General features: G+C 40.4%; 1 protein-coding gene across 4 annotated transcripts in view; it reads right to left on the bottom strand.

Moving 5' to 3' along the window:
* The window catches only part of AFF2 (ALF transcription elongation factor 2), a 495,327-nt gene extending 472,513 nt beyond the window's left edge, over nt 1-22,814 (bottom strand). For all 4 annotated transcript variants that reach the window (XM_045384048.3, XM_005594770.5, XM_015443919.4 and 1 more), the window contains exon 1: nt 22,302-22,814. In XM_045384048.3, coding sequence (XP_045239983.2) covers nt 22,302-22,348 — 47 coding nt within the window. In that variant the 5' untranslated portion in view covers nt 22,349-22,814. The remainder of the gene's footprint in view (nt 1-22,301) is intronic.
* Nucleotides 22,815-25,439: the final 2,625 nt, after the last annotated feature.

Here is a 25,439-nt window from a genome sequence, read left to right as displayed (position 1 = left end):
TATAATTTCCTTTTACACTTGCACAATTTTAAAACTGTCAAGAACTAAAGACTAATATTTGGAAATTATTTTATGAACAGGCATTCTAAATTTTTTTGCATGAAATCAAACAAAGCAGGCTTTGTCTTTCATCCTAATTTCCAAACACTTCTTATAAATGGTTGCTAACATCTCTATCTGTGCTGCAAGAGAGCTATTTTCATTTGAACAACACGGTATATAATTGAAGTCAGAGTTGTAAATTACTCGGCCATCTGTCCTTAAGCTGTCACAAATCGTACATGGAAGAGCATATGTATAATGAAAATAGATTAACAAACTTTTTAGAGTTTATATGCTTCTGAGTTAATTAATCCTCTGTCCCATACATTTCCAAGATTTTTCAACAATATGTTTGATGAATCTGTTTAATTACATGAATGGGGTATATGTGCATGTATATGCTTTATAATGTCATTATTACAAATTCAAAGGAAATCATGCAATTGATTTAACATTTTCACTTCAAAATGAAAATAAATAAATTTAATCATATACAGGACCTGGATCTATTGGCCTCATTCTGCTCATTTTGTTATTAATGTTGAAAATTGATATTAACATTAGCAGCTACCATAAATATCTCACTTTCCTCTTAATGAAGATGATATATATGCATATATATCACCCCTACATTTCACAAAGATGCTACAGAGAGCAAGTGTTTTAGTCACTGAAGTTGAATTCCAGTTTCAAGGATGTATTCTCAATACTATCACAATACAAAATTTGACCTCAGGAAATTTGCATGATTTCCTTGCCTCGGTTTCTCCTTTTATTAGTGTTTGCATGCCCACGTGTGTGATCACGTAGAACAGATCTTTATACTAAGTTATTGGAATAGTTTATCAATGAATATGCCAGAAGGTTTTAGTTGCAAGAAATGAATGTATAAATATGACAATATCAACAAGATAAGAATATATTAATAAAGTAGTTTTTTTCAAAACTGGAACAGGGTTTTGGGGTACCACTCTTGCCTAGCCAAAGTCAATCTAAATACACATCAATCATAAGTAATTGTTGTGCAACTGTACAATTGTATAAGCAACAGTACCAGCAATTGTATATTAAAAGTCTTTGCAAAGACCTGATGTGCATTTAAAATTTAACTCCCACTCAGTGCAGACCTAGAACAGTAAAATAGTGAATAGAAAACGTAAAAGGTTCCCACGGCATGTTCCCCAAGCAGGAAGGGACTGAAGTTTTCCCTCAAAGCCTTTTCCCTATTGCTTTGTAGACACAATGTATGCCTCTTTCCATAAACAAACAATTGCACGCCCAGAAAGTCCACTCTCACCTCTTAATACAAAATGTTCCCGAAAATACACATATAATGTGAAACTGTCCCTATCACCAGGTGGACTGGAGGCAAGAGCTGATCATTCTGCCCCATGCAAATGCATGCACAAGCCCCCTCTGGGACAGCCCACATAGTTAAATATAGTGAACTGTGCACCTGCAATCCTTGGAGAAGAAGTGAAGACTTTAGGTCCAGTAGGTGCAACCCATGTTTCCTCTTGTCGTCAGGACAGATGGCAAGCAAGTAACAGTCATGATTTGACTATTTTGCATCAGAACTTTTTCAGGGCACACTTAGAAAAAGAACAACAGGGGAGATTGTGAGAGTATTCTTGTTTAGCCATCAGCACAAAGAGGAAAGGTTTTGGCTCACTGGCAATGTGGTGACAAATGCTTGAACTGTGGCAGAAGTTTCATTTGAAGTTCTCTGCCCCTGTTGAGTGCCCTAATCTGGCAATGGTATGAGCTCCACAGAAAGTTGATGCAACTGAGAAGAAAGGAGCAGTGCTTTTGGATGGCACAAGGGCTGTTTCATGGATGCAATGCCTTTTCAACCTCAGTGCAAGAGAGTCTCAGATGTAACACATTTGACTTATGTCTTCCTTTTTACACATTATCCACACACTTGCATGCTACAAAAATAAGAGTTTATGATCAGATCTGATCTTATCTGAAATATTCATACGTAATTCCATGTAGTCTCAACTGAGAAGTTAGGTGGTCATTTTGTCCCTGACTTTCACATCAGTTCAAATCTGATGATTGGCATTTTATTGACATATAGAAAGCCTTGGAGATATGGATATGTAAACTATGCAATGTAATTTGTTTCTAATACCTTCTTAAGGTTTATGAGATAGAGGGGAAGTATATCTTGATAACCAAAACTACCTCCCACGAAATATGCTTCAGTGTTAGTTACCACCAAAGGTAGACATATTATTTTTTAGGGTAAGTTTTTTGCAAGATCAAGGCAAAAGCGTCTGGTTTGTTGTTGTTGTTGTTGTTTTTGTTGTTGTTTCAGGTAGCTGTGGAACCTGAATGTGGTACATTCAGTTTGTAAATTATACCTGAATGTACCATGAATTTGAATAATTACTAGAGGCTTTCTTGGGTTTGTAATTGGCCAGTCCTCTGTGTTGTCACAGGGTGCAAGAATGGTGACAGTGACATTATCAGAGGCTCCATGCAAATGGTACCTGGTGACCCACTGACGCACTGATATGACTGCAACCCTGAAGGCCTGCTTCCATCAAGCCAAACCCCTGTGAGAAGGAAGCAGACTTAAGATAGCTTCTATCCAAGTTCATTTTCAGTGCATAGTAGGCCATGCACTGATGGCTTTCCTGGCCTTGGCAATGTCTGCCGTCTTTATGCTCCACTAAACTGTTTGACTTCCACACAAAGACTTCTTCTCAGAGGCCCTGTCTGGGTCATTATAGAATAAGGCTATTAGAGTGCTTTGTAATTATAAGCATAAACAAATTACTTTACAAAAAAGGCTAGAGCCACAAGCCACAATGAAAGAGATTGATCAAAACTGTTTCTGATTACTGTATATCAGATTCCTTAATTTAAAAAAAAAATGAACTGTAGATATGCGATTAAAATTATAAACACAGCTCTAATGTCTGAAGTAAAAGGCACTGTGAGATATGAAAGTTATTCCCACTTAAGACATTTTATTTCACATAACAAATAAGGATCAAGGCCTTTCTTCTACAAAGAGTTCAATGAAAGTTCTGGTTACAGGAGTCAATTCTCTGTTCGGTTTAAATCTATTTGGAAATTCTTTCTATTGCATCCAAAAGAAAGAACGGCTGGGCTAGTGTTAAGAAGAACCAGAAGAGTATTGCGACCTGCTGAGCCCAGTTACACCAGCACAAAAACGTGGGAGCCCGGTGCCTGCCACCTGGAGCCCCCAAAACACTCTGCCTAAGCTACAAAGAATTGAACTCAACCCTGTTGGGCATTTCAATTTGTTTACCCTCAGCTAAATATGACTTTCTTATGGAAAGTGGCAGTGAGAGTGATGAGGAAGGTTTGCAAAAGTTTATTTTCAAAAATTCACAAAAGCTTCTGGAACATCAAATGCTCTCACAAAACATTTTGATGAGTGTAAATGAATCAGAAACATATGTATTTCATTTCCCTCCAAATACACAGGGGTCTCAAAGTTAAAGAGGGAAAAAGTACTTGAGGCAATGTGCATTTGGGGTTTCACTGAATCCAAAAGCATTTGAAAATAGTTCTAGACAAGCAGCAGGCCCCGAATACAGCTGGGTGTGTCCATCTTGGATATTAAGGGATTTTGTACGTTTTTGAATTGTTAGATAAAGTCCCTCTTTGAAACATCTCAGATGTAAACTAGATTTATATACTTTTATTTTACTTTTAAATGCACAAATGTTCAGGGCAGCTAGCATTAATTATTTTATTCTAAAAAATGTTTAAAACAAAATGTCATAATATGTTTAGACAAAACAGCCTTCAACCAGACCAAAAGGCTAATGGAGTAAGAAAGGTTATTTGTATATATGGAGTGGGGAGAGGTGGGATGGGGTATTAGAACCATATATCTTAAGAGTTTAAGTTTCACAAAAGCCTAGACTCTACAACTAGCTTACATTTGTGTTTTTATATGTGTGTATATATGTGTGTATATACAGTGTGTAAGTACATATGTATGCATATATACATACTGTATATATGCACAGATAAACATTCTTATTAATTTATTTCCTCGGGTCTCTGAATGGCACATTCAAATGTCATTAAATGATGACACATGCATAGTATGTTCCCTTAATGCATAAGCACAAGAATACTTTAGATTCTTCCCTGAATTTGTAAACACTCTTTTTGGTTTTCTTTTTTCATTTGTAGTTTCTTCCGCTTCGTATTATTTTCATGTCTACATGAGTGGGAGATATCTAGTACAAACCAAACACTAGAAATTGCTGCAAGTGATTTCACTAAGAATGTGTTCAAAGACTGTAATATTTATTCCATTATGCTATGAACAAAGAAGAATAAGATGCTTAGGTTTTATTTTAAAAACACACAGAAAGTGAGTAGATAAGAGAGAGAAAACCATACATTCTTCATTGTGAGAATGCTAACATCTCACTTCTGACCTGAAGAATACTTAACTGACTTCTGTGACAAGCATGCCAACAACCAAATGGAGAAGGGTCCCTGCACTAAGTCAGAAATGCAAAAAATGGGGAGTATTGGGAGAGCAGCAACTAGCTTCACTGCCTCTATTTATATAAGGTGCCATTAAAATGCCAATAGGAGGCAACAGTAATTAATAGGCTCAAATTGTTGAGCTCACAAATGAGCCAAAAAGAAAAATAAAGCAATATATAGGTCAGTGATTCCCAATCCTTTTAATTTTTTGAGAAAAAAAATTTAATTTTGAAGTATGATGTTGTTTTCATGGTTTGTTGTATTTTATGTTGTAATAATCTTCCTCCTATTCTCCCCCTTACCCCAATGAACAGTCAAAATATTGTAAGTTATATATTTCTAAAATTTAAAGTGAATTTAATGTGATTTGATTCGAGCAAAATTTTCCAACAATTTCAAGCTTAGGATTCACAGCCTATGACCTACACTGCAGCTTTTCTCCTAAAGGATTTTAAAGCATCATAAAAACTCAGCAGCTGAAACAACCTCAAAGGTAATCTAGTTTAACCTTCATCTAATGCTGGAATTCCTTCTGCAACATTCCTAATAAGGGTCATCCAGTCTTTGCTTAAACACAAGACATGCATACTCCTCCACCTTAAATTTTACCAGGTAACTGCCACTCAAGTGGAAAGTGACCAAACACAACACACCACTTTTTCCTTTCTCCATCAAAGCTCAATCATATGTGGGGTCATTGCTCAGGGCAGAGCACAAAGGACATTGGTTTATAAATGTCTCGCCTGACAGACAGTAAATGACCCACGGTGGTGGATAACTTCTCTTGCAGAAGTGAGACACTATGCCAATGAAGCACTGCAAATACTACAGACCACCGCCCAAGTAAATACAATAAACTTCTCACCACAAAGGCTGTCATCTGACACCCACACTGATAGTCAAGGTGGCTCTCTGGAAGAAAACAGCTGGCTCTGTTTGATCTTATTAGCAAAATCCACACTCCTGTGCCAAGACCAGACCAAAGCAAAATGGAATAAAAAGTCCTTTTAATAGACTTTTCCCCCCAAATCAAGATGAATCTCAAGTCTCAATTTTAAACGCAATATTTATAAAAGATATTTGGTAGCAAGAAACTATTCATCTTGGGATGCCCCATTAATAGCTGTGACAATAGTATTTGAAAAAATTATTTTCTAATTTAGAGTTCCTTTGGCAAAAAGAACCAATAATGTACAGTTGAATTCAGGGTTTTATAATAACTAATCAATAGTGCAGTACAAGAAATGATTTGTTGAATAATGACTGAAAGGTTGCAGTAATCAACAATGTGGTACAATGTATTAAGGGCTCGATTTTGACTTAAGATGCCTCTTGTACAACAAGTGAAAAAAATGAGTACTAGACACAAAAAATCATTCAAGGGAGTGTTGGGTCCGCTTGGCATCCTGGCAGCCACAAAGAAAGCCAGATGCTCTGTGTCATGCATTTCCTTATATGACAGATGACTCAAGCCCTTTCATTGGAAGTGGGTTTGCTATGGCTTTGACAAATTCCATCTCCTATGCTGATCTCATTCATATAAATCTCCAGCATGAAGCAACCAGGGCCGTGGTACTGAAGAGAAGGCTGGGTAGGACTGGGCAATGGGTATCTGTTTTTGTCATCTTAAAGTGCCACAATCTCTGCCACCAGAAGGATTTTCAGATATGATCTGTGGCATCTTAGAAAAACATTGGACTTTTGCCCACTGCTTGTTCTACTTTTAGTATTTAATGGTCTGACTCCAGGGGCCATTTACACAAATATCACTATGATATCCCCAGTGCCTGGCTAATGGTAGACACCCAGAATATATTTGTTAAATGAAGGAATAAATGAATGACCATTCCTCTCTTCAGGAGGCACTATACTTAAAATTTTACTCATCACAAAGCTGGTGCTCGGCTACCAAATAGACTGCAAAGAGAATGTAGCTATTCAATGATGTAGTATCAGAGTGGAATAAATAATACTAGGACCCAATCTCCCCCTTACAGGATGAAACGATCGTCACAGCCAGAAGAGTGGCTTTTCATAACATCCAAGTAGTAGCTTGTTCAGAGGGGGCCAACGTTGAGCAACATCTCAAGACTTATCTCTGAGAAGCTGTATCACAGTTCAGTGTTACAGTGCCAGGGTTCAAATCCCAGCTCTACTACTTACTTATGTGATCTTAAGCAAGTGACTCAACCTCTCTGGGCCTCAATTTCCCCATCATAAAAATGGCAATAAGCTTGCCTACTACTTCGCAAGGTTACTGGAAGTATTAATAGTGTGTGTGTGGAAAGCGTTCAGATGAGTGTCTGATGTGCAGTAGTTGCTCAACTCTGAGGGCCATTGTCATCTGCCAAGTGTATGCCAATATGGTGACAGTGAGAGATGTATGGTTTCACAGGAAGCATCAGGCTTTAACATTAGTTATTTGATTCCTCCTGGAAACATTCCTGTTAACCTTTTGATCTTTTGGGGTTCTTATTGTGGCAATTGGAGGGGATATCCGGAGCGGTGTTTCCTGGGAAAAGACTGTTGAATATCTGCTTCTCAGCCCAAGTTCCCTTGAAAAAGTTTATACGCAGGAGATAAAGACGCCTCTCCCTGCTCTATCTAACCTAAAATTAGAGTTAGAGCCTTTAGGGCCCAGCCACCTCCCACCTGCATATCTAGACAGAGTTTCTTGAAGTCTCTCCAAGCTTGGCTTGGGACGTTTTGCCCTAAGAAATGAGAACACAGTGAACACAGATAGGCAAGCTGTCCTTTGACCTTGGGAGGGCTGACGTGAACTGAAGAGCTTAGACTATTTTGTGTGGTCTCCAGGGCAGAACTGCTACCAAAGGCTGGAAGTTCAAAGAAGGCTTCTTTGCCCACACACAATGGAATTTGTTTTGACCTATCCAAAAAAGAAGAAATTTGCTACCATAGGAGGTAGTTTCATTCTCATCATGTTTTTGTTTTTGGTTTCTGGCTAGCAGAAGCTGGATAACTACTTGTGGGGAGACTGAACAAGGGGCTGGCCTCACTCTCATCCCCCTTAAGGACCTTTGCAGATCTGAAGTTATAAGATTCTATACCACTGCTGGGACATGAATCAGGAGCAACCGTTGCAAAGAACCAATGGTAGATTCTCCTTTCTTCTTTACACATCATACATTGCATGAGAACTGAGCCATAGCTGCATTTACCATTTTGCCTGCACACCACTGAAATTAGTTCACACTGATTCATAAAAATTGATCACATTTCTTTTTATATTGTTATAGTTTTTATGATTTTTACAATTCTATTTTTAAATGGGAGACTATCATTATGAAAAACATGTAGCTCACAGAGGGCCTTATGAGTCCAGTTAATAAATAATGGAGGGATACAAAGTATCAGTACTAAAGCTAAGAAGGCTTGTTTATCCATTGTCTATTTATGAAAATTCAGTCTTACTGGAAATAAGACACTGGAAATAGAAACAAGTATGGCTTTATTAGCTAAAGCAAAACACCCAGAATTTCTAGTGTCTTTTTATTTCATTGAAAATTAAGGTCTAATAATTCGACAATTTAAATGCAAGATGGCTCCTCGGAGTTTTTTAAATGATGGTTCATAAATCTACATTAGCCACGACAGTTTTGGACCTGAAATTCAGAATACAATAAAACTGCCTGCAAGATATTAAAGGCTTCTGTCTCCCGAATATGTTATTTCCTCCCTTTTTTCCAGTGAGGAAACAATTTGTTTATTACCCTTTCAAAGTAAACTTATGGAAGGTAAAAATGGCTTATTTTTCCTTTAAAATAAGGTTTCATTTTGTCCAATCTCCTCATTCATTCAGTGTAGGCTGTCTCATTCATAACAACCTTTTAAACATTTCTCTCATAAAATGCACCATAGTCTTTAGAAAAAATTCAGAAAGCAGTGTTGTGTTTCTCACCTTTCAAAACACTGCCATAAGTATCCTAGATCACTAATAAAGGGTAGAAAAAATCTGAAAATTTATCAGATGTAAGTAATACAATTAAAAGGACAACAGTGAAATAAGACCATGATGCCCATATCATAAACTGTCTTTTTCCAAATGCTGTCAGACCTATTCAAGGAATCAAATAAAACAGTAACTACTAAACTGTTTATATGAATAAATATCAGGAATTTAAAAGATAGTGAAAGAGGAGGGTAGGTGATAGAGAACTGAGGGTTGTGTATTTAGAAGTAACATCAGGCTTATCTTCTATGGCTGTTAAAGTTGGCTAAGTTCCAGGTTCCCAGGGAAGGCAGTAAACATTCATAGTTAAAGGATCAACATCAAGTAGACCAATTCAACTTGGACATTTCCTTGCCTCCAACTGTCACCACAAAAATGTAGCATCACTGCTAGAAGTCCTTTGAGAATAAAGCTATATGAGAACTATGTTCAGGAAATCCGGGTGGTAAGACTTTTTTGAACAAACACATATTTACAAATACACATTTCGTGACTGACCACCCTACACATCCTACGATGGAAGGCCCAAATTCACAAATGAGATTGTGGACAACTCCAAACTTTCACAGCACGTGGGAATAAAAGGAAAGAAAAGGGAAGACAAAACATAAGAAAACACCAGAAGAAACAGTCCTAACTTTGGCATTGCACTTTTTCTTCTTCTTTTTCCCTCTTTGCATTGAACTTTTCATTACTGGTATTTATACTTCTGTGGTTTTCTGGTTATTGCCATTGTGAAACAAATGCATGACTATCAAATAATAAAAGTCACATTAACCCCAAGAACCTGGACCATTTCTATAAAGTCAGATAGGCATGGTCATTCAATATGTCTTTCCCTTTCAAATTCCTATAAACAATGGCAAATAATTAATTAATTAAAGTTCAATAAAGATTTATAAGTGGGCCCTCTTCTCAACTTCTGCCACTGTACCTGGGTGGGACAGCTTAACTAAAATATCCCTGAGAAATGCCATGAGCCATGAAGTTCCTGACTTGCGTATCATTTATGATACCCTCGGGGAGTAGGCCCTGCCTAAGAAAACCGAGGCCCAGCACCCCATAAGGTTCTCATTACCAACAGGAATGTGCCAGGTCAGATGCACTGGAGGTTGTCAAGCTTTGCAAACTCTCCCCCACCCTCAAATCTCATAAATTTTGCAGAATATGTTGCTTTGCCTTGAATTTTTATGATTATGTTCAATTTAAGGAAACTTATCCCATATTTTATCATTTACCTTACTTTCTAAGAGTTACATGATGTCCATGAAGTTCTGAGAACTTTCTCCTAATCATATTTTTTACATCTTAAAAATATAAACCCACATATTTCCAGCCAGCCACAAATTTAAAACCTCCCCCTTCTTCTAATTTTGGTGTGCAAGTGTAGGCCGAACAGATTTCAAAGTTTTTCAGTTGGGCAAACTCACCTTTCCATCCTCCGTTAAGGCAATGAAGCTACTAAAAGACAGAAATAATGGTGATCAGAGTGTAAAAGTCAGCCAGATCTTGACATTGAAATCACATTTGGGTTGACACTGTAAGGCTCAGAGATGTACATCCCTGGAGCAGCTACTGCAGCATTCACAACACAAAGAAAAGACTCTCCCAACCCCAGGGTCAATAGTGAGGGAGATGATGATTTGGAGTATAGGCACTTAGGCAAAGTTTGGTGATCCCCACATTTTCACCTCCTTTAGTGCATTTGAATGATTTAAGTGTTATTTTACTGAATTAGCTTTATAATAATATGTACTCCAGATTTAAGAATGTAACCAAATCTCAAAAATGAAATAAAATAGTTCAGCAATATATAAATAGATAGATAGTGATATATTCTTAATGATATATTTAGAGTAGCAATGTCTTTAAACCCTTCTATTTGATGTGGTAGGTCTTAGTACTACCCCTAAATCAGTGAATCTTCCTTACACACTCCAGAAACCCAGAGGCAGGGAAAGGGCTGGATGGTCCGATGTCATCTAACGAGATATGAAACAAGAGAAAAGATCCCACTCTACCTACAAATGTTTAGGATAGGAATAAACTACGAAGACAGATGTAATCCTTTGCTAAATCTGATTATGAGAAGCAGACAAAATCACAACTGTATTCAGCATGTCATTTATCCCGGGTGACTAATGCATTATTTGTATGAAGTTAAAATTGAGCTCTGAGAAACTATGAAATAAATCAAATGCCCTACTTTATGTAATTTTAACAGACAGATCCCATTAGGATTCTACTATGCATAGCTGTTGGGTAAAATCATTGACCAGTATCCTTATAAATTAATCAACTGAGGTAATGCTGGCTCAGCTGTCATTATTTGCTACTAATCTACATTTAGAATTCGCTTTAACTTTCAAGCCTTTTGAAATAGGTTGATCAAATTTCTGTTTTTTGTTCAAGGTATATGAGTCACTGCAATTGTTTACCAAAGTATGTATGGCAGACGTGTGTCATGGATGTCCTTTTTCAATGGCATTAGAGTGCTCATTGGCATTTCATTGTAATTTCTAAGTATGATGCTAATCAGAATACAATGAACACAGCCTTCATCATTCTTGACAGGAAGTTTTACCACTTACAGTCTGAATACATTTGCACTGTTGAAGTTTAAACTGTTACAGAACTTCAAAACTAAATGGCCGAAATGCCTAATTGTAGCAAAAGAGATATAGTTAACTTTTAACTGTTATTTTTTTTATAAGGTCCATCATGGCTCTTGAATTTCTTCTGGATCTGTAACTAATATTCAGATAAGTTTCATTTCTGATTATGAGACCCAATTTATTAAAGACCCATTAATTATCTACAGTCTGTCCTCCTAGTATGTACCTTAAAGTCTGGTTCACTTAACTGGCTGGGTGTTTCACTCTCACTAAAATTTCCTAAATTTCCTTGTCATCTCATGTTTTTGTCGATCTTCTGGACCTGCATGCTGCTACCTTTAATTTTGCAATTTGAAGATAATAAAATAATATTCAGGGGTGTTTTTCCAGATTACTTTTAGTACTTTGAAGGTACCCAACGAACTCTATTATCAGCTCATCTTCAACTCTGTGAAGGCAGGTTATAGCAGAAGGGATGTGATCTCTGGGTCCAAGAAACTTGGGGCTCTGCTGTTGGCTAATCATGTGACTTTGAGAAAGTTAGGGGTGCACCCCTCTGATCCTCATCTTTCTTATCTGTAAAATGGGGGTGAAAACCCTTATCTTTTAGGGTCCTTGTTCAATGAGGTGATGTTTGTAAAGTATATGCCATAATGCTCTGTAAATGCGAATCCTCTTTCCCTACCAAATTATCTTACAGATTTCTTAAAAATCAGCACGTGTGGAAACTTTTCTGCATATCCTTGGTATGAAATTGTAATTTGAATTCTCCAGAGACATAAATAGAAAATGTGTTCAATGTAAAAATGTATGTTAGGGAAATTCAAATCCCAGGTTAGCCTCCAAAGCAGGAACTATTAAGCAAACAAGGCATCTAGCTAAGAGGAGACAATGTTACAAAAGTGTGGAGAAAAATACACAGCAAATGTTGAAGGTCTGTTCTCCCCCTCTTTGTACTAGATGAAAGCTACAATTCAGGGATGGTAACAAGTTGCTACACTTTTTTTTTTTAAGGCTGCACAATTACCCTTAAAGCACTGTTGCAGATACTAAATGTAGGTATACGTCATGACAAGAAAATGCTGTACACAAAAATCTAAAATCTAAAAATGCTGTATACAAATCTGATAAGTTTAGGGCTGTTTGGGAGAGATTTTGCTCATCAACAAAGACTTCCCTAGAGTATTCCTGGCAAGTAAGATGCACATAAAGAACATTTAATTTATAACATTTCTATAAGCGTCCTATTTCAGAAAAGTATGTACGGAAGGCAAGGCAACACACCTACCTGTACCCACCTGTCTGCTCATTGTGATTTTAGCACTTCTCTTGGTCCTCATTCTTACACCTCTTGAGCTATCTCTTCAAAAATTTGATCACACAAAGTATTAAGCAGGTTTTTGTCTATCATTCCATTTACCTATTCAGTAAAGAAATAACTGAGCACCTACTGTGCACCACACACTATTCTAAGCATTGCAGTGGCAGCAGTGAATAAAACTAACAAAACTCTCCACCCTTAATGAGCTCACATTCTTGTCAAGTTTGAATTAAGTTCAGGCTTATGGATGAGTATACCTTCCTCCCAAGCACAGAATCTGCCACTTACACCAAAGAGGAACAGACTTGTGTGTCTCTTGTTGGAGTAGGTATCTGGAAAGTCATGCCTCATATTTGGTAATGAACTTAAACCCAATTTGTAAATACTAAGGATGGGTGGTAAAGTCCTCATTAGCCCAGTCTACTACAGAGCCTCAGCGCAAGCAGCGGTTGCCGCTATTATAGCATCTATCCTAGGTATCCTTATAGATTAGCAGAGAAGCTAAGGATTCACATGGCCTGTGGATTAATTCCAGCTCAGCAACATACTACCAGTATGGCCTTGGGCAAGTTGCTGAACCCTTCTGTCCCAGTTTCCTGCTCTGTTAAATAAAGAAATAGGATAACACAAATCAGAGCCTGTCACACAGGAAATGTTACCTCTAATTATTAGCTTAAATTATTACTATTATTAATACTGCTTTTAGGTCTTCTCGCCTAGATTTAATATTTTGAAGAGCTAGCATAGTGCCTGAACGAATTGAATAAATGAATGATGCTGCACTCGGGACTGGCAGCATTAGGTCATTATTCTGGGCCAGGCACTGGGAACACAAAAATAAAAGACACATTCTCATCACTCACAACAACAAAGGTGCATGGGAAGAGTTGGGAAAGGGAGAAAGCAGGATCCAGCCCAGGTGGAAGTCAGCTCAGGAAGATATGAAAGCACAGAGGAGAGGCATCTGAACACATTGGGTAGGAGTATGGGAGTTTGAGGGGCAGAGGAGGCAGGAGGTTTGCTGCTCCCTAGCAGCTTCCCAGAGATAAAGCTGAGATTTGCACAATGACATAGCCAGGCAAAGAATTACTTGGTGGCCAAACAGCTAATCGTAAACACAGATGTCAACACCAATCACACAGTACCAAGGCACCAACTCACTTTTTAGGAAAAAAGAAATACTGATGGTAAAATGTTGGTACACACCTAACAAACAAAACAGTTAATTATATTTTTAGAAAAGGAGAAAAAGCAAAAGAAGCAATGTATTTGTGAACATCTCAAGAGCTACACTATACACTTCTTTTGAAAAATGGCCATTTTGCCAGCAACTGTACCAATTTACAAACACTTGTTTCAATTATTTCAGAAAAAAACCACATTTTCATTTGGTATTTCTTTGAAGAATGTTTGCATGAATGTTTCCAAAACTCTTCTTGGGAGAGTTTTGTGGTTGTCCCTCAGCAAATGTTGGTCTGTGTTAATGAGAATACTCCATTCACACAGCAAAAGAGGACTCAGGCAATTATGTGATGAATGTGAGCTATTGTCAAACCAGATAATTCAGGGTCCAAAGTCAATTGTCTTACGTTTAGTATTCAATGCTCCTGGTCCCCTAAACAATAAAAATTTCTGGATTTCCATTTCACTCTGAACTGTACTAATACTGATAAAAGAGTTTCATGGGCCTTGACCAGGATTGTTTTGCCTACTTAGCTTGCATTCTCTCTCTCTCCCAGAATTCCTATTTTACTTACAGTTCATGTCATACTATTTCTCTAATGCTAACTATACATTTCAATGTAAATTCTGCGAGGCCAGAGGTCATCTTCTACGGGCCTTTTATCTCTCCCTAAAAATGACTGACTAGCAAAGTGTTGGGCACAGAGTAGGTAGGCAATACAAACAGTTCTTGAAAGATGACAAACACTGAAGTAGGGTACAAGGGCTCCTGACCTGGTTTTGCCAATTACTGACTGGATGTCCTTGGGCAAGTCATTTTCCCATCCTGGGCCTCAGTCTCCTTACCTGTACAATGAGGAGTTTGGATCACATGATTCAAAGGGGCCCTCCAGCCTTAAAACTCCAGCTTCTAGGAATTGATTAACATCTACACACCAAAGCCAAGCACTTTGGCAGCAAATAAATAATAGCAACTTGATGAAACCTCTCCATGGCACTTCATCAGAAACATCCATCACACTGAGTCTAATTTAGTCACTGTGGCTGTGCCGACCTGGCATGAAAACAATCAGTCCTTTGAAAAATAATTTATTAAAACATTAGTTGACTGACATCCTGATTGGGGAAATAAAGTCTATGTAATTGTATTTTTCATTGTTCAACAGATAGTCAGGGTGTCATGTACATGTTGCCATAGTTTAAAGGTTAAAATGACCTTATAACAATACATTCCATCTGCTTGGTTGGTTTGATCAAACCATACTAGAAACCCAAACACCAAGAAGACATCACACTTTTAGCAAACAACTCCTTCCAGTGATTGTTAAAGCTGAGATTTCAATTGCAGCACCACTACAAGACAAGTAGCATATGATTTTTTACTTATACAAAAAAGAAACCATTTCAAAGCTATTTATTTCCAGGAGATACATTGCCTACAAAACACAAAAACTGACTCCAGGAAAATGGTTTAATAAAGGTCACCAAGTGAACCAGTATCTGCTACTGAGATCTGGTTTTCATTGAAGATGGTAGATGATGCAGAGAACTCTTATTTGGAAATCTAACAAAACAAACTGTTCTTCATAGGATGGAAGTAATGTCTTTTATTTCTCCAACAAAAGAAACATTGGAAAAATAAACAGATGAGTGATTTTGATTTTGTAATGAAAATAAAGCTTGTTTCCTTAGCTTATTCCTCAAAGTGTGACTTTTACACCTTCATATAAGGGAAAGTACCTACTGAAGAACCAAATCAAAGATTACTTTGAAACATTAGCTGATTTTATTTTTCAAATGAAGCAAAATACACAGGTATATTTGGAAAACAGCATCCCATAAACTAAGCAATCCATAATCAAAATCAGGTTCTAGCTATAGTGCTATTGTCAGTTTTGCTTAAATCGTGCCATTTTTTTCAGTTCTCAGACAACTTTTTTTGAGCTCGGTAAGTAGGTAGATGTTAGGAGCTAAGGTCATCTAAAAGATTTACTTTAAAATAAATTCAACAATTCAGAACATCACCCTCTCTACGGTGTAAAGTGTGCCTTGCTTTGAACATGCATATAAAATTTCATTAAAGTGTAACATAAAAGTTTTACATTAGAAGAACCTAGGGCTGGACCTTTGTTTAACAGTCATGATAATTTATGGTGTGGATCTGCTGTAGTTAAGTAGAAAAACAGCCTTCTCATGAAATACAAGTCATAAAGACTGAAACTCAAGGAAAGCTGGAGGAATCCCAACCCTCCGGCCACTCATTTTTCCCTCAGATTTTTGTTACACATTCTTTATTAATGTTCTCAATGCAGATTGAGACACAATACCAGTCCGTTAATTCCTATAATGCTGTACCTTAAAAGATATTCTTTCCTCTTGTTTTTCTTCTGGGCTAAACACACCTTGGAATTCATAGAAATTCTATTTTTTAAAATCATGCCAATTATATGAATACTATTTTTGCCTTTTCCTATTAATCTTCTTCTGTAACCATTGGTTATTCTCTTTATTTTCTGCAAAAGAGATCAGACTGGCTAAAAGACATGAAAAGAATTACAAATAACTAATATACAATCACACAGGCAGAGGTACAGTATTATCACCAGGATTTACTAAGCAACTATCCTTGAAAGAGACCTGCATTTGCATGGAACAGTCTTTGAGTTGAATGTGACAGTAACATCAATCAACAGATGTTTATTGAGTACCTGTGATGGAAAAACACCGTGCTAAATGATGCCAGAGAGTGACACACCATTCTCTAGGAAGCAACGTGGATATTTAAATATTAACAACTTAATGCAACAGTGATGATACAGCGAAAAGAGCAACAAACACATATCCTAAGACTATTCACCTGCTGTGTAAATTCAGGCAAGTAAGTTAACCTCTCTGAGCTTCCGTTTTCTTATCTACAAAATGAAGCTAAAATACCAATACTAACAAACCTTTAAGGTTATTGTGAGGGTCCAATCAATTAGCACAAGTGGTAAATTAGAAAGCTTTGGAATGAAATGTTACCAACTTCCCACCTCCAGTTTTGAGGCTCCAAATGAACCAAAAAGTATACCATGGTCTTCTTTATATTCAAGTATCAAATCTTCAAAATTTGAGCATTCAGATTTAAATGGACCTGAGATTTGTCATACACACACACACACACACACACACACACACACACACACACATGATTTTCCATTCTCACATTTTCATGAAACGGGCTTCCATAAATGACATACTAAGAGATTGTATCAGTATATAGACTGCTCTCTTTCTAATTAAAAGGAAAAAACAGAGTTCCAGGGCTGGTCAAATTACATGGTAATTCCACAGATTTTTTCCACAAGTACAACATACACAATCCAATCCATTTGTTTCAGTGACAGCTAAATAAATATTCGGACTCACACAATAAATAATAGGCAATGAGCTTTTGTGAAAAGGCACCTGACTTGGAAATAGGCAGATGTGGATTTCTGAGCAAGCTCTACTACCAACAGGCTGTGTGAACTTACATGTGTCACACAACCTCTCTAAGATTGAATTTGCCATTCAATAAAATGCCAAGAACACCTGAACATTCTAACTCACAATGATCAAATGAGATAGCATGTGGAACAGCATTCCACATGTTGGAAAGGTTCAGACAAAATGTCAGTTGTTGATGCTGTAGGCTCTGGGGTCAGCTCCATCTATGCTGAAACCTGGATTGCATCACTGAGTGAGTGCCTGTGTGATTTCATTGCTTCATCTGTAAAACAGGGATCATAACAGGTCCTATCTCAGAAAGTTGTTGGAAGGATTAAATGAAATTGAGTCCTTCCAGAATTTAGTCCAAGCTTGTGGCACAGAGTAAACATTCAAATTACAGCAGCAATGATAATGTTGAGTTCCACCACAGGTGAAACACACACATGCACAACACACACACACACTCAAAAAGGTTTCTTCAAGTTTGGTCTTGAGTTCTTTAATCAGTAACATTTCTTTCCATTTATCAGTAAGCAAGTTTTTAAAATCTCTCTTTATCCCACAGCAATCAGAAAAAGAAAAACAAAATTACAAGTAAAAAATGTAGTCACTGCAGCAAAAATTGTTTTGTCTACATGACAGGCTAATCAAGTATATGGCAGTTTTCCTCTTTGAGGTATGACCTACAGTTACAAGCTCTTAAGGCCACAGCTCTAAATTGTTCCAGAGAAGGCCATTTCATTGGACTTCTACAGTTTTGAAATTGTGTTAAATAAGTGCAAATTTTGCATGCAAAAATAATCTTAGCTAAGAATAATGGGCATTTATTTCATGTTAAAGGTTAGTACATTAAAACCATTTCTATTCAGTAATAATTAGCCTGTTTAAATACAATATAATTTGTATCCATCTACAGGATGCTTAAATGTATGGAATCTCATTTATGTCTATAATGATGGATTCATTTTCGAGGCAGTCATTTTCTATCTTGATTTGTATATTTTAAAGTTGTTAAACGCTTGACTGAATCATTAGCAAAACAATTCATTTATCATTAAGCTGATTTCTACCATGAGATAATTTTCTCCGGTGTCCAATAGATGTGCCTCTTAAGATTTACTGAGAGCTTTCATTCTTTGGAGGGTTTGGGGAGTTGCGGAGGAGACCTTACTAGTGAATTTCACCAACTTATATTTCTCCTACCCACACATTCCCTTAAGAAACACAACCCCAAATGGTTTGTTGAATGAATGCTCAAACACACGGGAGAATGCATACTGTACTAGCAAAGAAAACAGACCATAGGCAGTCTGCCTTTTAAGAGACCACAGAGGGAAAAGGGGAAAGATAAATGGATGGAGGTAGAGACCAAGAAATGCTGGGAATCTCTAGGCCTTATTCAAAACAGGACTTCCCCTTCCCTTACCCCACCACAGCCCTAGCATCTCCAAGTTGGCAAAGATTGTGTCCCCCCATCTCCACACCTTCCCATCCATAAACAGTCCTGTTCCGCTCTTCTGGAGGATTGTAGCTAACGAGGCCTCAGAAGACCTGTGCTCACAGAACAGGAGGAGGCAGCCGGGTTGCTGCAGTGCATGGGCCATGCCCGGCTGGAGCTGAAACAGTTCACTTTTGTCTAGAAAGCAGCCCCCCGCCCCTTCTCCAGTACTGCCCCGCCCTCGTAAGGTCGAGGAAAACTGGGGAAAGTGCAGTTCGGACTGCTGGGGCAGGCCCTGGGGCTGCCTTTACCCTAGGAGGAGAAGCCTGGCCGACACATGGCCTCTTCTCAGCCTTGACAGCCCCACACAGACCTTTGAACTTTCTATTTATATAACAGTTTAGTGAGTTGAAGTCTCTTCCTGTATAACTGCCCGTTTGCAAGCTTGCCTCTAATTAGGCTATTTGTGAGACATCACATAAAAACTACAAACAATTGATGCTGTCCCTTGCAGTGAGAAGCCAGCCACTGTCACAATCACTTTACAATTATAACTAGGCTTTTGAACGTTCTGATTTTGCTATCATGGTGGTTTTCTTTTCATTTTTTTTTTTAATTTTTAAGAATGTGTCCCTTTCTGTATTTTCTGTATTTTCTTTCCTTTCCTTCCTTCCAATGAAGGAAAGGTAAGCATCCCCACAAAGAACCTTGGCATGTCACAAAGCAATAACTAATCAATACTGGGTGGGAGGTACTTACAGAACTGAAAGGCCCTCTGAATTTGCTTTTTTTCCCCCTCTTAACTGGGGATTAATGACATCATTACATGATCTTCGGTCACCTCAATAATTCATTTACTTGGTTACCAAAAACAAGTCTATGGAATGATTTAAATGAAGAAATTTGATTTTTTTTTAAATTTATCTTTTTCTTGAAGAGCAAGTGATGTCTTTCATGCACACAGACAGACATCTGTGCCATCTTTTTTCTTTCACAGAATGGTTTATATTAAATTCAAACTCAGGTGAACATTGCTCATTCATTCAGGAATCTTAAAGAACTTGAGCTTTGGCCCTTTAATCGAGTCCAGAGCATGACCCATTTAGTCATTCTTGCAGTTTGTGAAATCCAGTGGTATGTTCCATTAGGCATGTGAGCATTCCCAAACACTGCCCATAACATGCACACTGCAGCATCATTAGTACTCCATCCTTTCCATTTACATTTGTCCTAACAAATGTGTGTGTTTATAAATGGGCACACACTTTTTGTTTGCTACAGTCAAATGTTTGCAAATAACACATATGCCTTTGTATGTTATGTCTAGGAAAATGAGTTCGTTTTTAAGCTGTCCTGATCCATTTATTGTCAGACATCTAGGGTTGCAGTAGAGATAGCTCAGAGCTTACTGCTCCACAAGTGAATGTTAAGAATAAATTAAAGGTAAATAAGATCATTAACTTTGCTGGTCTTTCTTCCTTTCTTGGCCTTCCTGGGGGGTTGGGGGTGTGGGGAGTGGAGGCCATCACTTTAAGTAGCTATTTACTCCCAAAGAAGGCACGTAAACATATAATGAATATGTAACTGGCATGCTCTGGACTTCCAAAGAGAAGTGGGAAAAGACAATGTCAAGCTTTTTAGTTCATCCACTATTGTCACATTTATTTTCCTTTTCTCTGTGGAGCTGTATAAAACCCAGAAGCACAACCACATTACAAATGTTTATAAACAGAGATGCATAACGAAGTGTGCCACTCATGAGCAGTAAGAAGGAGAAATTTTCCTGGATCATGTACGGAGGGAAAGGACAGACTTATTTATGCAGATGCGTTACACTAATTAATCAGTATTTCACATAATATTCTCGAAGTGTCCAAGTCTGTGCTCCTTAACTGATGTGGCTCAGTTAGGGATCTGGAGGAAAAAAAGGTTTTGCATTTTCCTTAAGATAAGAAAAAGAAAGCCTCCCACAGGGGTGAGGGAGCCTATCATTTTTTTTTAAAGAAATCAAACATAAAAGAGTCCATCCCCTTTAAATATGCAATTGCATATGCATAAGATTAAACCAGAATTAATATAAAAAATGTTTCTAAAAACCTAATACCTTGTATATGTTTAACATTTGAACTATACCCATGAAATTAATTATAACAATGTCTGTTAAATTAACGATGTAACCCACACCATATATTAGGCAAATTGTATGCAAATAGTAGTGCTATGGTTATCAGTTGTCTGCAAAATAAATTAGTGAAGCAGAGTAAAGGCTGTGTGCAGGAGCATATCTAATTGAGCAATAATTTTATTGTAATTTTTACTTTCAAATAACAGCATTTTTTTAATGTAACAATGTATTTCTACAGAGCTGATAAAACCGTGGTATCAAAAACGCCTTATAGATTAATACTAACACAGCATAATTTGTGCTTCAAGGATTTATCCGGAATTGCTGTAAAATAAAATGTATTTAAGTTCTGATTATCTTGGATTTGCAACTAAAGGAGGCATGATTGGCATAATGAAGCTGTTGGCTAAGCATATGACCCTTTTTTAAAGAAGGAAATTGCCTAAAATATCACATCAACAGGGGAAATCCTTGTAAAAATACACAGCATTCATAACCAACGGCCGCTAGTAGTTTAACATTGCAAAAGATTTTGCACTATTGGTAGGTACTACAGATCATTCTAAATACATTTTAAAAGGCAATAACCAAGAATGCAATTTTAAGCGGTTACCACTGCGCCCCCTCCCTATCTAATTCCTTAGACTGCGGAGGGAATCTGATATGTTTAAATACTATGACAAATAAACTGTGATAATGTTTGTAGTAAGTGAAGTTTTTGAAAAGTTAATAGATATGTATATCAGTATTTATGCACACGCGCACGCACATCTCTAAGACAGTAACAACTTTCCAGCTCCCCAGTCACCTTTCTACCATCTTTCAAAATGTCTCAGCGACAAGTTTAGGGTATTTTGTGAAGAGCTGACTCAACCTTTGAATCCGAGCTGGATGCCCATTACAAAAAACTACGGCTGCCTCCCAGTGGGAGGCCGACGGGGGTCCAGCCGGTAATTAAATGTGCATTGACATCAGAGCTGCGGACTTTGGGGGCCAACTCCGAAAACCCTCAGTCTTGAAAGCCAAGCGCCGAAGTCGGCCCCGAACCAAGGTCCCCTGAGTGGTGGCCCCCAAAGCCGCTGCTCCACCCAGGAGTACAGGGAACTTGGGCTGAGTCGGCAGAAGGAAAGGTGTGCGCGCCGCGCAGCGCAGGGATGGAGGTGGCGGCAGCGGGGGCGGTGGCCACCAAGGAAGCAGAGGGCAGCCGGCGGCACCTGGCCGTTGCCTTTCCCCCATGGCCGGCCGCGAGCGTCGGGCACCTGGAAAGTTGAGGCATTTCGGGCGGGCGGCATCCGGGGCTCAAGGAGGCCAGACCCGCGAGCCGCTCCGAGAGAAAAGCTCCTGGGAGGTCGTGCGGTTCAGCTCTCGGGCGGCACCGAATTCGATGTGAGCCAAATGCAACTCTTTAGACTTGGAGCGCAAAGCGACGCTTTAGGGTCCGCATCCCTCCCTCTTCCCGCACCTCCCCCCACCCTGGCATCCGACCTAGGAGTCAGCGCGGCCGGGGCCAGAGGTGGCTGAGAGCAAGTGGGAGGGAGTCCGGGGCGCCCCCCACGACAGCTCCAGCTCCTCTTAACAAAGGCGAAAACCTCAGACTTCGCCAGGAGACTCGCTCATCAAAGGAGAAGGCAAAAATCAACACCTACCACTGCTGCTCCAAGTCCCAGTCTCTGAAAAAGTCGAATAGATCCATAGCGGTCGGGCGGCGGCGGCGGGTGGGCGCCTGTCCCTGATCGCAGCGGGTCGGCGCGACTCTCGGCACAGCTCGCTGGCGGTTCTCGGCGGCCCGGCTCTCCAGCCCTCCCGCCCAGCTAAAAGTGTGCGGGCCGCATCGGCAGCAGGGGCGGGCGCTGGAGATGCCTGGTCTTGCGCTCCGGAGAGGCAGCGGCGGCAGTGGCACTGGGCGGGCAAGAGCCTGGTCGCCCACTCAGGTCCGCTCGGTCTGCGGTAGCCCGCGCACCCAGCGTCCAGACGCTGCGGCGGCAGCCGCTGCGGGCTCAGGCGGGCTGGGCGGCCCGCCTGGCGGGCTGCGGGCCGGCGGCGGCGGCGGGGGCGGCCGGGGCAGAGGCAGCGGGGCGGCGCGGCAGCCGGGGCGGCAGCGGCGGCGGCGGCGGCGGCAGCGGCTGCACAGGCGGCGGCGGCGGCCGCGGCAGCATCACACACTTACACACTCACAGGGGGCGGAGCCTGGACAGCTCGAAGCCGCGACATGGAGCAGGCACGTTATCATCCCCGGATCTGGCAGGGGCTTGCGGTGCCCGCCCCCGCCGTTCAGGAACCCCCTCCCACCCCCCACTGTCAAAATCAGCTAGTGGGAGCGGCCACAGAGCTGAGGACCCGGACCCGGACCCGGACGCGGACCCGACCCGGGACGCAGGGGCCGCCGTGGCAGGGATACAGGAGGTGGGCTGGCGGGACCCGGACGCTGGCTTGGGGAATGCGACCCCTCTCTGAAACCCAGCCCACCCCCCGCCCCACTGGGAATTAGTTTCGATCTAGAAAAGACAGCACAAACAGCCCTGGGGTTGAAGGTCGCCCCCTGTCACCTCAAGCACAGCTCCTTGAGCCCCCGAGTAGTGGAACAAACTTTTGCCGGCCTGAGCATCCCTCAGGTCTGTAGTGCGTAGCATGCGGGTCCAGGAAGGAGAAGGCGGTCACCTTCACCGTCCCCGTGGCTCCACGTGCCCGCACCCAGGCCCTCCAGGCATGCCTTTAGGCGCGCACCTAGTAGGTCGGCGAGCTGTAGGCCCTGGATTCAGTGGGCTGCAAGGATAGGAACAAATGACTGCCCTTGTGTGGTCCTTGAGTTCGGGGTTGGGACACTGTTAAACTGGGTTCCACTGTCACTTTCCTCGCACAGTCACCAGGTGCCTTGAGCAAAAGACTTCTGCACGCTCTTCCTCTGATAAATGGGAAAACCACTGGGTGTGTGCCCAGTATCCCACGCACCGGCTGCCCGTCTCCCTTCTGGCCTGAAATTCTCTTTCTGCACGTGGAGGGTTTAACAGAGCCTCCTACTCCCTTCAACCTCCACCTCTGGTCCAGGAAGGGACCCCAGGAAGGGGTGGATCCCTTTAGCCAATTCCCTGGAGGGAAAGGTTCCCTGGCCTCCTTGCAGAGAAAGGCCTGTGGGAAGGGGCGGGACCGGTTTCTGGCATTTCAGGACATGAGCATTCTGGAGTCCCGGGCATCTAATTTGCCTTCTTCGTATCGTTATACAGAGGGAATAGTATTGGCATATTATTCAAATCCTAAGGCTAGAACTCTCTTGGGAAGGACAGTAGACTGAACCCTGACAGAGCAGGGTGCCAGTAGCTCTCTGTGTGACTCCAAGCAAGTCACTTATCTGGGCCTCAGTTTCCCCATGAAACACCCAGCAGCCCTCTGGCTCATACTTCTCTGACATTCTCCCTTCTATTTGAATATGCTTCTACAGTATTATCTCATATTACCAAAATCATCCAAATAGCTTTTAACTTCTTTTTTTTTTTTTTTTCCTGAAGAAACAGAGGCCCCAAGACATTAAAATACTCAAGATCTGATATTTCCCCTAGAGGGGGATCCCAGATTAGAACCTAGAACCTGGGAAGCTCTTCCAGGGCTGAAGCCAGTAGAAGGTGCCTCAGCTCCAACCATGAATGACTTCAGCATTTGAGCTACAAGGGACCCAGGGTCTGGTCTCTTTCACATTGTTTTATGCGGGGGAAAAAAGCACATCATTAACATAGAGAAACAAGGCTCTGCAACTCAAGCATCCAGTGGGACTTTGCTTAGATTTCTATTTACTTTGCATGGGACCAAGTCCTCAACAGATACTGGTTGATTGATGGAAAATCAACCAGTGGGCAGCCAAGGGGAGACTACATCTCAAAGTGACTTGTAGATTTGGCTACCTATAAACTCGGATGGTCAAAAAGACTCTATGGAGAAACAGTTATTGGCAAAAATGGTGCTGGGGATTTTCAAATTATCTCTGTGCCTTGTTTATTCATAGAATTCTAGTATTCGGCCCTATTCTGAGAGCCCTTAAAGCAACAAGGACGGCCTCGCTCAGATCTGTGGCCCACAACCTTTATGCCTTCAGTAAAAAATCCTCAAATTGGATTTGATTGCTAATGATTGTTGCCAGCATTAGTACTTGATCTGCTTGAAAATCCTTACAGGAAAGCCAGAACATCTACAATTAACATTTAAATGGTGATTATGGTCACTTTATTTCTGGTTTACTTTTCTCACAAAATTGTATTTAATGGGGAAAGATAGAAAAACAAATAGTATGCTAAGCAAACAAATTTTCAACAGAAATAAAGCTTCCCCTTTAAGAGTTCCAGCCCCCCATCACTCCACTGGTGCACTTTCTTCCCAATCAGCAGGAGGACCAAGCAGAAGCAGAAGGAGCCAGCAAGAGGCAGCACTATGAACAGAAGTGCCTGCGGGAAGGAGAGAAGAGACAAGCGGTGCCAGCTGCTGCTTCAAAAGAGGGGCAGGGGCTTTCCCTTCCTGAGATCAAAACCAAGCAGGAAGGTTGAGTTGGGTAGAAGGAACTCCCACTTCCTAGCCACGCTCCTCAAACAGAGATGAGGCTAAGACAAGCAACACTGAAGGGGCCAGGCTGTCCCTGAGGTCTCTTGGCCCGGGCCTGGCACCTGCTCACTGAGCATCAGCTACTGGGCAAGATAGAAGCTTTGTCTTCTCTGATCCAAGGTGTGTTTTTTCCCTTCCTCCTCACTCTGTGCATCTCTGGCTGTGATGGGGCCAGGGGCCCAAGAACTCAGCTCTTCAAT

This window comes from Macaca fascicularis, chromosome X, assembly GCF_037993035.2.
Source record: "Macaca fascicularis isolate 582-1 chromosome X, T2T-MFA8v1.1".
NCBI lineage: Eukaryota > Metazoa > Chordata > Mammalia > Primates > Cercopithecidae > Macaca > Macaca fascicularis.
Note: the sequence above shows the minus strand (reverse complement) of the source record. Positions and strands in the feature narration are given on the sequence as shown.